At 35.9% G+C, this 13,886-nt stretch overlaps 1 protein-coding gene across 1 annotated transcript in view; it reads left to right on the top strand.

Moving 5' to 3' along the window:
* lhx5 (LIM homeobox 5) overlaps positions 1-3,894 on the top strand; it is a 33,898-nt gene extending 30,004 nt beyond the window's left edge. The window contains exon 5 of the mRNA XM_061931776.2: positions 3,435-3,894. Within this exon, the coding sequence (XP_061787760.1) occupies positions 3,435-3,742 (308 nt within the window). The 3' untranslated portion in view covers positions 3,743-3,894. The remainder of the gene's footprint in view (positions 1-3,434) is intronic.
* Positions 3,895-13,886: the final 9,992 nt, after the last annotated feature.

Raw genomic sequence — 13,886 nt, forward strand, 5'->3', positions numbered from 1 at the left:
AGCAGCAGCTTCATTCATTCATTCATTCATTCATGTGCATGTGTCTGCCACTAGCAGCAGCTTCATTCATTCATTCATTCATTCATTCATTCATTCATGTCCAGGTGTCTGCCACTAGCAGCAGCTTCATTCATTCATTCATTCATTCATGTGCAGGTGTCTGCCACTAGCAGCAGCTTCATTCATTCATTCATTCATTCATGTGCATGTGTCTGCCACTAGCAGCAGCTTCATTCATTCATTCATTCATGTGCATGTGTCTGCCACTAGCAGCAGCTTCATTCATTCATTCATTCATGTGCATGTGTCTGCCACTAGCAGCAGCTTCATTCATTCATTCATTCATGTGCAGGTGTCTGCCACTAGCAGCAGCTTCATTCATTCATTCATTCATTCATGTGCATGTGTCTGCCACTAGCAGCAGCTTCATTCATTCATTCATTCATGTGCATGTGTCTGCCACTAGCAGCAGCTTCATTCATTCATTCATTCATGTGCATGTGTCTGCCACTAGCAGCAGCTTCATTCATTCATTCATTCATGTGCATGTGTCTGCCACTAGCAGCAGCTTCATTCCCACAATTTCATCCTAAAATCTGCTTTGGTTTTTATTCCAAATGACAGGAAATGGAAAAACTCTGACGAATGTTTGTTTGTTTGTTTGTTTGCTTTTTACCATCAAATCTATGAGTGTGTTTACAGTGCATTTCTGTATATTATATATACTACCACTACAGTGCATTACTGTATATTATATATACTACCACTACAGTGCATTACTGTATATTATATATACTACCACTACAGTGCATTACTGTATATTATATATACTACCACTACAGTGCATTACTGTATATTATATATACTACCACTACAGTGCATTTCTGTATATTATATATATTACCACTACAGTGCATTACTGTATATTATATATACTACCACTACAGTGCATTTCTGTATATTATATATATTACCACTACAGTGCATTTCTGTATATTATATATACTACCACTACAGTGCATTACTGTATATTATATATACTACCACTACAGTGCATTACTGTATATTATATATACTACCACTACAGTGCATTACTGTATATTATATATACTACCACTACAGTGCATTACTGTATATTATATATACTACCACTACAGTGCATTACTGTATATTATATATACTACCACTACAGTGCATTACTGTATATTATATATACTACCACTACAGTGCATTACTGTATATTATATATACTACCACTACAGTGCATTACTGTATATTATATATACTACCACTACAGTGCATTACTGTATATTATATATACTACCACTACAGTGCAATACTGTATATTGAGAGAACGCTACCACTGTTGCCTTTACAGTAAAATGCTGCCCACTCTGCTGCCAGTTTTTATTGATTTTATACCATAAACCTACCTAACCTACTCAGTGGCCTAGTGGTTAGAGTGTCCGTCCTGAGATCGGTAGGTTGGGAGTTCAAATCCCGGCCGAGTCATACCAAAGACTATAAACATGGGAGCCATTACCTCCCTGCTTGGCACTCAGCATCAAGGCTTGGAATTGGGGGTTAAATCACCAAAAATGATTCCCGGGCGCGGCCACCGCTGCTGCCCACTGCTCCCCTCACCTCCCAGGGGGTGATCAAGGGTGATGGGTCAAATGCAGAGAATAATTTCGCCACACCTAGTGTGTGTGTGACAATCATTGGTACTTTAACTTAACTTTAACTTAAAATATACAGTCATTGTTTTTACAGGGCATTACTGTAAATTGAAAAATGATTCCACTGTTGTTTTTACAGTAAAATGCTGGCGACTGAGTTGCCAGTTTTTGTTTTGTTTTGTTTTTTTACCGTTAAATACAGTCCTTGTTTTTGCAGTGAATTACTGTAAATTGGGAGGATGATAGCAGTGTTGTTTTGACAGTAAAATGCTGCCCACTGAACTGACACTTTTTTCATTCTTTTTACCTTAAAATATACAATCATTGATTTTACAGTGCCTTACTGTAATTTGAAAAAAGGTAGGCCTTTTGTATTTACCATCACGTGTTTGGTTGTTTTACAGTGCCTTACTGTAAATAACAAAAAAAACTATACCACTGTTGTTTTTACAGTAAAATGCTGGCGACTGAGCTGCCTGCTGTTTTTATTTTTTTTACTGTAAAATCTATGGTTGTTTTACAGTGCATTACTGTGAAATAAAAAAAAAGGCACCACTTTTTTATGGTAAAATTCTGGTAACAAAGCTGCCAGGTTTTTTTTTTACTGTAAAGTATGTGGTTATTTTTCAGTGCAAAAAAAAGGGACCACTTTTTTACTGTAAAATTCTGGTAACTTTGCTGACATTTTTTTTACTGTAAATTCTACAATTGTTTTTACAGAGTATTACTGTTAATAAAAAAAAAAGTACCACTTTTTTACTGTAAAATCAATCTGCCAGATTATTTACTGTAAAATATATGGTTGTTGTTTTTACAGTGCCTTACTGTAAATAAGAAAATATTTACCACTGTTGTTTTTTCATTAAAATGCTGGCGACTGAGCTGCCAGGTTTTTTTTTTACTGTAAATTATACAATCATTTTTACAGTGCCTTACTGTGAAATACAAAAAGGGTACATCTTTTTTACTGTAAAATGTTGGTAACTTTGCTGCCATTTTTTTTACTGTAAATATTACATTTGCTTTTACAGTGCTTTACTGTGAGATTTTTAAAAAGGTACCACTTTTTACTGTAAAAATCTGGTAACTAAGCTGGCAAATTATTTACTGTAAAATCTATGGTTGTTGTTTTTACAGTGCCTTATTGTAAATATGAAAAGCTATACCACTGTTGTTTTTACAGTAAAATGCTGGCGACTGAGCTGTCAGGTTTTTTTTAACTGTAAATTCTACAATTGTTTTTACAGTGCATTACTCTGGAAAAAAAAAAAAAAAGATCCCCCTTTTTTTACTGTAAAATTCTGGTAACTTTGCTTCCAGTTTCTTTACTGTAACATCTATGGTGGTTGTTTTTACTGTAAATACAAACAACTGTGGTTCTGCTGTTTTTACAGTCAAATTCTGGCGACTGACCTGCCAGTTTTTGTTTTTTTTACTGTAAAATCTATGCTTATTGTTTTTACAGTGCCTTACTGTAAATAAGAAAAACTGTGCCACTGTGATTTTTACGGTAACATTCTGGCGACCGGGCTGACAGTTTTTTTTTACTGTAAAATGTACATTTTTTTACACACCTGAAAGGAGTGCATACATGGCTGTGGAGGCCACACACACACACGCACACACACACACGCACACACACACACACACACACACACACGCACACACACACGCACACACACACACACACACACACACGCACACACACACACACACACACACACACAATAATTGAGACCCTTGTGCCCCCCCCAGAGTACCAAGGAGACTACTACGGGCCGGCCAGCAACTACGACTTCTTCCCCCACGGCCCCCCCTCCTCGCAGGCCCAGTCCCCGGCCGAGTCGCCCTACATCCTGGGGGCCAGCGCCATGGAGGCCTCGGACGACCAAAGGTTCACGGACATGATCTCCCACGCCGAGACCCCCAGCCCCGAGCCGGGCTCCCTGCAGGCGGGGCCGGGCGAGGCGTACAGGGGCGGGCCCAGCCCCCCCTTCAACTCCAGCTACAGCGCCCCCATGTCCCACCAAGGCTCAGAGATGGGGGAGGCGGCGGCCTGGTAGACCAAGGAACACCACGCCATGTCCCACCAAGGCTCCGAGATGGGGCAGGCGGCGGCCTGGTGGACCGAGGAACACCACGCCATGTCCCACCAAGACTCCGAGATGGGGCAGGCGGCGGCCTGGTGGACCGAGGAACACCACGCCATGTCCCACCAAGGCTCAGAGATGGGGGAGGCGGCGGCCTGGTAGACCAAGGAACACCACGCCATGTCCCACCAAGGCTCCGAGATGGGGCAGGCGGCGGCCTGCTAGACCGAGGAACACCACGCCATGTCCCACCAAGGCTCCGAGATGGGGCAGGCGGCGGCCTGGTGGACCGAGGAACACCACGCCATGTCCCACCAAGACTCCGAGATGGGGCAGGCGGCGGCCTGGTGGACCGAGGAACACCACGCCATGTCCCACCAAGGCTCAGAGATGGGGGAGGCGGCGGCCTGGTAGACCAAGGAACACCACGCCATGTCCCACCAAGGCTCCGAGATGGGGCAGGCGGCGGCCTGCTAGACCGAGGAACACCACGCCATGTCCCACCAAGGCTCCGAGATGGGGCAGGCGGCGGCCTGGTGGACCGAGGAACACCACGCCATGTCCCACCAAGACTCCGAGATGGGGCAGGCGGCGGCCTGGTGGACCGAGGACCTCCACACAAGGCTGGACTGGAATTATTTCACTCCAAAAAAAAAAAGATGAATTGGTTCCATTTAGCACATTTCAACTCAAATTTGACACCAAAGGGACTTTTTCTTTATTTGAAAAAAAAAAAGAAAGGCTGGGGGCCAAATTTCACTTTTTGTGTTTGCTCTCTGCTTCTTCCACGTCAAAGCGGAAGGAATATTCTAGAATATTGTCTTTGCAAGGGGGCGTGTGTACCTTGATTGGCACACTTCATGTGTGTGTGTGTGTGTGTGTGGGGGGGGGGGGGGGTAGTTGTGACCTTCCCTTTTGTCAGGGGCCCTTTTTCAAAAGACATCTTTTCATGGAAATCATTTCCAAAGCCATAATAGAGAATCTCCTTGAACAGCTGAGGTCTGCCGCCTCTTAAAGGGGCCGAACAAAAGAAGGGGGCCACGCAACATCTGTGGAGGGCCGCACCCCGCTCCCCTCCCCTCCCCTCCCCCCCACTTTTTGGGACTGAGGGCACCCAGGCCACCGTCGCCACCTAGCGACTGAAAGTGTCATTGCCACACAACAATGTCTTGGACTCTAAACTCTTCTGTGTGTGTGTGTGTGTGTGTGCGTGTGACTGTGTCTGCGTGCGTGTGTGTGTGCGCGTGTGTGTGTGTGTGTGTGTACGTGTGCGTGCGACTGGCTTGTACACTTTGTTTGTAAATACGCTGGTAATAAAAGTGTCTCTTTCAACTTGATGGAGCATTTTTGATGATTTAGAAAGATTTTGTGGTGCGAAAGTCAAGTCAGTGAGGCCAAGAGTTTCTTCTGACATATCATCACACAAATTATTTAGTCAATAAATACATTTAAGGAATAATAGTCTACTTTATTAAAAACATTTTAAGGCACCTTTGACTTAGATTTTTTGTTTTTAGGTTTTCACACCAAAATGTGTGATGTTTGATTTCAATAAAACATTACATATGATTTGATGGAATTATTTATTAAATACATACATTTAATTATAATAATTTAGTGTGATTTGTTTGGTTTTTGCACAACAATTTGTGATGTTTAATTTCAATACAATATTACATATGATTTAATGAAATTATTTATTAAATAAGTATATATAAATTGTACTATTTTCTTGTATTGTTTTAGCTTTTTACACCAAAATGTGTGAAGTTAAATTTCAGTACAATATTACGAATATGATTTAATGAAAGTATTTATTAAATAAATACATTTAAATTGGAAGATTTTATTGTAATATGTTTTAGGTTTACACACCAAAATGTGTGATGCTTATTTTCAATACAATATCACATTTGATTTATTGGAATTATTTATGAAAACTAAATACATTTAAATGAATATTTTGTGTATACTTTTAGGTTTGAACACCAAAAATGGTGATGTTTGATTTCGATACGATATTACAAATTATTCAATAAAATTATGTATTAAATAAATACATTTAAATTATAATATTTAAGTATACTGAAACCGTTTTGGTGCCTCTTTTTTAGGTTTTAAACAAAATATGTAATAATTTGAATACAGTAGTATTACATATAATTTATTTAAATTATTTGGATGGATATTTTAGTATATTAAAACCGTTTGATTCCTCTTTTTTGAAGTTTTGAAAAATGTCTCCAAACAAAACATGTAATCATTTCAGTGCAAGATCAATACACATTTCAGTACAAAATCAATACACATTATTAAATTAAACTATGTATTGTATAAATACATTTACAGTATATTTTACTATATGAAAAGCCGTTTTGATGCCTCTTTTGAGGTTTTAAAATAAGTCTCGTCTAAATGATGTAATATTTTCAGTGCAACATTCTTGCACACAATTAATTGAAATTATTTACTAAATAGATACATTAAAAATATAATATTTTAGTTTATTGATGCCTCTTTTTTAAGTTTTAAAGCAAGTATTAAAACAAAAACGCTTAATATAAATATTTCACATTGACTTTCAAAGTGTTTAGTAAAAAAATGAATTGAATGATTAACATTCTAGTTTATTAAAACCAATTTGAGGCACCTTTTATGAATTTTAAATGAATATCAATACTACATAGACTTAATATTTAAATTATTTATTCTTTTTTTTAATCATTCAATTCATAATATTTTAACCATATTTAAAACATTGAGGCATTTTTATTTTTTGTTCACCCTCTTTACACCAACATGTGTATTCATTCATTTTCAAAACAATGTTATTACATATCATTTTTATCAAATAACTTCATAAATAAATACATGTATTGATAATGTCTTAATTCATTAAAATTATTTTGAGGCACATTTTACTTTTTTGTTTTTTTTCTGTTAGTTTTTTTACCCAATTTAATCCATTTCCTACCGCTTGTCCCTTTCAGGGTCGCGGGGAGTGCTGGAGCCTATCCAAACAACTTTGAAATCCCGTTCATTTATTATTGTTTCTTTTTGCCACACAATATGTACGAGAGTTGTGTTTGATTCAAACAAACAAAAAAATAGCGTTCAAGTATTGAATTGACATAATGAGAGATATGGATCAGATGTTGCTTCTATTCAGTTCTGCTTAAGGGCCCCAATATTAGAATATAAGACAAGTTGTGACCCTTCACCCCTCCCCCTCTTCTTCATGCTGCCCCTCCCCTTGCGCTGGTCCAGGTGGGTGGACGCTGGCACATTTTCCACCTGACCGCTTTTAATGTAAAGACTAATGTGAGAGGAGATGGCAAGATGTGTGAGCGTGTTTGTGTGTGTGTGTGTGTGTGTGTGTGTGTGTGTGTGTGTGTGTGTGTGTGTGTGTGTGTGTGTGTGTGTGTGTGTGTGTGTGTGTGAGCGTGTTTGTGTGTGTGTGTGTGTGTGTGTGTGTGTGTGTGTGTGTGTGTGCTTGTAAACACACACATCCAGGCAGGCAGCACGGTGAAAGTCATCTCCAGGAGGCCATTCCCAGGATGCTTCATGCCAACTTTATAGAGGTCCTTGACCCCCAAAATTGGGGTTTTGGTTCTTTCCAGAAAGTTCAAATGAAAATGTGTTGCTGACACAATCTATTATGAAATACAAAAAAGCTTCCAAGTTGTTCAAAATCCAAAACAATATGCTGCTTTTACTTTCCAAACATTGTTAATTGAGTCCGTTCCAGGGTCAAAGTGTGACCTTTATGAAGTGTGGAGGCAGAAATGTAGACGTACACGTTCAGGTAACGTGCAACACAAGACATGATTTTAAAATAGGAAATAGTCCGTTCCAGGGTCAAAGTGTGGCTATTTGTGGAACCTTTAGGTGTGTTGTTGTATTCAGATACACAGTGGGACACAATCCATTCTTTTCAAGTGTAAAAAGAAGTTAAGAACTGTAAAATAATAATCATTATAATAATATTAATACAGTGTAAAAATAAATTAAGCACTGTAAAATATTTGTAATGATGTTGAAAATAAAAATAAGTTAAACACTGTAAAATAATAATATTAATAATACTACTACTAATAATACCTCAGTGTAAGAAAAAGTAAAGCACTGTAAAATAATAAAAATAAAAATAATAATGATATTAATTCAATATAAAAAGAAGTTAAGCAGTATAAAATAATACAAATATTAATAATAATAGTAATAATTCAGCGTAAAAAGAAGTTAAGCACTATAACATGATCAAAATAATAACATTAGTAATAATACTTTGCCGTAAAAATAACTTAAGGACTGTAGACTAATAATAATATTAAAAATACTAATTCAGTGTAAAAAGAAGTTAAGCACTGTAGAATAACATTTATGAGAACAATAATAATAATTCAGTGTAAAATAAATTAAGCTCTGTAAAATAGTAATACTAATAACAATAATTATAATAAGTCAGCGTAAAAAGAAGTTAAGCACTATAAAGTAATACACATAAAAATATTAATAATAATAATTAAGCGTAAAAAGAACTTAAGCACTACAAAATGATAATAATAATAATAATTCAGAGTAAAAAGAAGTTAAACACTGTAAAATGATAACAATAATAATATTAAAAATACTAATTCAGTGTAAAAAGAAGTTAAGCACTGTAAAATATTAATACTAATATTATTTCAGTGTAAAAAGAAGTTAAACACTGTAACATGATACACAAATAACAATATTAATAATGTTAATTCAGTGTACAAATGAGTTAAGCACTGTAAAATAATAGTAATAATAATAATAATAATAATAATGATAATAATTCAGACTAAAGAGAAGTTAAGCACTGTAAAATAATAATAATAATAATAATAATAATAACAATAATAATAATAATAATTCAGGTTAAAAGTAAGTATATAACTGTAAAATAATAACAATAATACTAATAATAATAATAATAGCAATAATGATTCAGTGTAAAAAGAAGTTAAGCACTGTAAAATAATAATACTAATATTATTAATAATATTAGTAATAATAATAATATTTCAGTCTGAAAAAAAGGAAGTGTAGTCTAAAAATAACTTAAGCACTGTAAAATAATAATAGTAATAATAATCTATACATTTTATATATCACTTTCTTTCAAAACGTAAGACACTTTCCAAAAAAATGATTTAAAAAAATGAAAACAACTAACAATTATGATTGTAGTGAGTCAGAGGCACAGATGTGTGGTTTTTAGTTTTTGATATTTGAAATGATTGTGATTATTATTCCAATCAAGTCAAGGAGAGGGAACAGGAAGTAGTGATATTGCTGGCATCATGGTGTATGAATTGTACTGAGCAGCCAGATCATTTCCTGCTTCTTTGGTTATCATCACACGTGTCCCATCTTCTGGGCTTCTGTTTGACTTTTAAGGCAGTTTTTCAAAGAGAAATATGAAAGTCTTTCAAAGGAAGTTGTTGTAAAGATGCTCAGCTTTTGCTTTCCTTCTGCACTTTTTGCACTTTTCATGCACCACAGTGCATCCATAGAAGATTGTACACCTTTAGGAGCCCCCCAACCCCCCAACCCCCGTAACCTTCCTCTCCCATTCAGGCAGCACACGCACACACGCACACACACACACACACACACACACACACACAATAGCCATTAACATGAGGACTTTTGTAATGGATGTGTTTGTGCTGCTGAAATAGAAGAGAAGGAGTTGATGTTATAAATCACCCCCTTTCTCCACCATGACCAACACACACACACACACACACACACGCACACGCACGCACGCACACACGCACACGCACACAAATGTAATATTTAATATGTGTGTTTATTTTTTATTTCATAAACAATATAGGTTATTTTGCCTATATTGTATATTATGCTGTAGCTTCAATTACTATTTAATTATCTTAATTTTACTATTATTATTGTATTATTATGAATTCAGTATCTGATGATTGTGTATTTCATATTATAAATGTAGGGAACAATTGTAATGTTTACAAAAATATTCGTGATTACTTGTATTTAACACTATATTTCAACCTTTAATTACAATTTTATATTGATGCCATTGTTTTAATTAAAATAACATTTAACATGTGTGTATATTGTATTAACTGTTTTTATTTTCTTTATAATTTTATTATTTTTAGTTTATGATTACTTTTATTTGGTAACATTAATATTTGTGATATTTCATATTATTTTCAAGTAATATTTACTATTAGTTTACTAATATGAATTAATATCACATTTCTGTTTGTACTTATGTGTATTTAATATTACAGACTACAATTTTATAGTCTTTTATAAATGACATTTGTATAGTGTATTATGCAACACGGAACGGCACAGGAGGTCCTTCATACCGACAGCCATCAGACTGTATAATGCATATGTTCCTTCTTGACTGCACTTAAATGTAGAATATATTCATATTATTCATATATTATATATTATATATATAATATGTTATATTATTTATTATTATTGTCTATTGTGAGCGAACTGTGGTGCTGAATTTCCCCCAGGGATCAATAAAGTACTTTCTATTCTATTCTATTCTATTCTATTACTGTTTGTATTTCATTATTAAGTGTTCTTTAATATATATATATATATATATATATATATATATATATATATATATATATATATATATATATATATATATAATTAATATGTAATATGTGTGTACATTATATTACAGGTAATTCCCAACTCTCTTTTTTTTTTAATTACCATTTTATATTTTTTATGGTAAATGGTAAATGGTAAATGGGTTGTACTTGTATAGCGCTTTTCTACCAAAGCGCTTTGACACTACTTCCACATTTACCCATTCACACACACATTCACACACTGATGGAGGGAGCTGCCATGCAAGGCGCTACCAGCACCCATCAGGAGCAAGGGTGAAGTGTCTTGCTCAGGACACAACGGACATGACGAGGTTGGTACTAGGTGGGGATTGAACCAGCGACCCTCGGGTCGCGCACGGCCACTCTTCCACTGCGCCACGCCGTCCCTTTTATTTCAAGATTGCTTTAATTTGTTACAGTTAATTTTGCTTATCTTTCAGTTTAACATTGGTTATCTTCATATTGATAACAATTAATATGTACTATTACTTTACTAATACAAATTAATGTCACTGTATTTTTTATATGTATTTAATGATATAGGTCAAAATGTTGTAACCTTTTATAAATTAAATTTCTACTGTAAATTACTAGTTGCATTTTATTATTAGGTGTAATGTTTTTAAATTAAAATATATTTGTAATATTTTCTGTATAATATGTTACAGGTAATCCGCAACTGTCTTTGTTTTTTTTAATTACCATTTTATTATTTGTATTTCATGATTACTTGTATTTATTAGAGTTAACATTGGTTATATTTCAGTTAATATTGGTTATATTTCATACTATTAACAATTCATGTTTACTATCAATTTACTAATATAAATAGAGATTAATTTCGCCACACATCGTTTGTGTGTGACAATCATTGGTACTTTAACTTTAATTTAAATTAATGTTACGTTTAAGTATGTACTGGGGTCGGCTACTAGAGTGGCCGTGCCAGCAATCTGAGGGTTACTGGTTCAATCCCCACCTTCTACCATCCGAGTCACGTCCGTTGTGTCCTTGAGCAAGACACTTCACCCTTGCTCCTGATGGCTGCTGGTTAGCGCCGTGCATGGCAGCTCCCTCCATCAGTGTGTGAATGTGTGTGTGTGTGAATGGGTGAATGTGGAAATAGTGTCAAAGCTCTTTGAGTTCCTTAAAAAAGATAGAAAAGCGCTACACAAGTACAACCCATTTACTGTATTTGGTTTTACATGTATTTAATATTGTAGGTCCCAATTTTAGAAGCTTTCATAAATGACTATTCTACTGTATATTACTGTTTGAATTTCATTATTGAATGTATTTTTAAAAATATTAAAATACATATTCAAATAATTTAATATTTGTGTGTCTTATATTACGGGTAATCCGCAACTGTCTTTATTTTTTTTATTACCATTTTATTTGTTTTCGTTTCTTGATTACTTTAATTTATTGCAGTTAACATTTGCCATCATTTAATATTTACTACAAGTTTCCGAATATAAATTATTTTCACATTTTTGTACGAACTTTATGTTTTGTTTGTTTTTTTAATACTGTAGGCCACACGTTTATAACGATTGTTTCTAAAGATTACATATCTACAGTATATTACAGTTTGTATTTAATTATTAGGGGATTTTGTTGATTAAAATAACAATTCATATTCATATTCATATCTCTTACTTCTCTTTATTTTTTAGTACCATTCAGTTTTTTATATTTCATGATTACTTTCATTTGTTACAGTTAATGTTGGTTACATTTCATATTAATAACAAATTATATGTACTACTATTAATTCATGTCACGTTTGAATATGTACTGTATTTTTTATTCCATTATTACAAGTCACAATTTTATAACCTTTTATAAATTCAATTTCTACTGTATATTACTGTCTGTATTTCATTGTTATTTGTATTGATGATTGTATTGCTCATATTTAATTAAATACTGAATAGCTGAACGTGTGGAAATGTTGTGGCTGAGCTGAAAGAGATGTCATTGTTTTATATGCATGCATTAATGACCTTCATACAAGTGACTCTCTAAGCATTCACGCAGTTATTTGTATGTTATTTATTCCTGCTGCAACTTTGTGTGTTCCAATTGCATTTTCTTTCAGTGACCTTTCAGTGCACCAAAGGGAAAATGGCTGAGTGGAGAAACACTCCCATCTAGTGGCTGAAATGGGTGCATGCATGACAGCGGCTGATCAGCAGTCAGATAACATGATGTACTCACGCCGCACGCTGAACATGATGATAACATGATGTACTCACGCCGCACGCTGAACATGATGATAACATGATGTACTCACGCCGCACGCTGAACATGATGATAACATGATGTACTCACGCCGCACGCTGAACATGATGATAACATGATGTACTCACGCCGCACGCTGAACATGATGATAACATGATGTACTCACGCCGCACGCTGAACATGATGATAACATGATGTACTCACGCCGCACGCTGAACATGATGATAACATGATGTACTCACGCCGCACGCTGAACATGATGATAACATGATGTACTCACGCCGCACGCTGAACATGATGATAACATGATGTACTCACGCCGCACGCTGAACATGATGATAACATGATGTACACACGCCGCACGCTGAACATGATGATAACATGATGTACTCACGCCGCACGCTGAACATGATGATAACATGATGTACTCACGCCGCACGCTGAACATGATGATAACATGATGTACTCACGCCGCACGCTGAACATGATGATAACATGATGTACTCACGCCGCACGCTGAACATGATGATAACATGATGTACTCACGCCGCACGCTGAACATGATGATAACATGATGTACACACGCCGCACGCTGAACATGATGATAACATGATGTACTCACGCCGCACGCTGAACATGATGATAACATGATGTACTCACGCCGCACGCTGAACATGATGATAACATGATGTACTCACGCCGCACGCTGAACATGATGATAACATGATGTACACACGCCGCACGCTGAACATGATGATAACATGATGTACTCACGCCGCACGCTGAACATGATGATAACATGATGTACTCACGCCGCACGCTGAACATGATGATAACATGATGTACTCACGCCGCACGCTGAACATGATGATAACATGATGTACACACGCCGCACGCTGAACATGATGATAACATGATGTACTCACGCCGCACGCTGAACATGATGATAACATGATGTACTCACGCCGCACGCTGAACATGATGATAACATGATGTACTCACGCCGCACGCTGAACATGATGATAACATGATGTACTCACGCCGCACGCTGAACATGATGATAACATGATGTACTCACGCCGCACGCTGAACATGATGATAACATGATGTACTCACGCCGCACGCTGAACATGATGATAACATGATGTACTCACGCCGCACGCTGAACATGATGATAACATGATGTACTCACGCCGCACGCTGAACATGAT

The sequence above is a fragment of the Nerophis lumbriciformis genome, linkage group LG39, assembly GCF_033978685.3.
Source record: "Nerophis lumbriciformis linkage group LG39, RoL_Nlum_v2.1, whole genome shotgun sequence".
NCBI classification, from domain to species: domain Eukaryota; kingdom Metazoa; phylum Chordata; class Actinopteri; order Syngnathiformes; family Syngnathidae; genus Nerophis; species Nerophis lumbriciformis.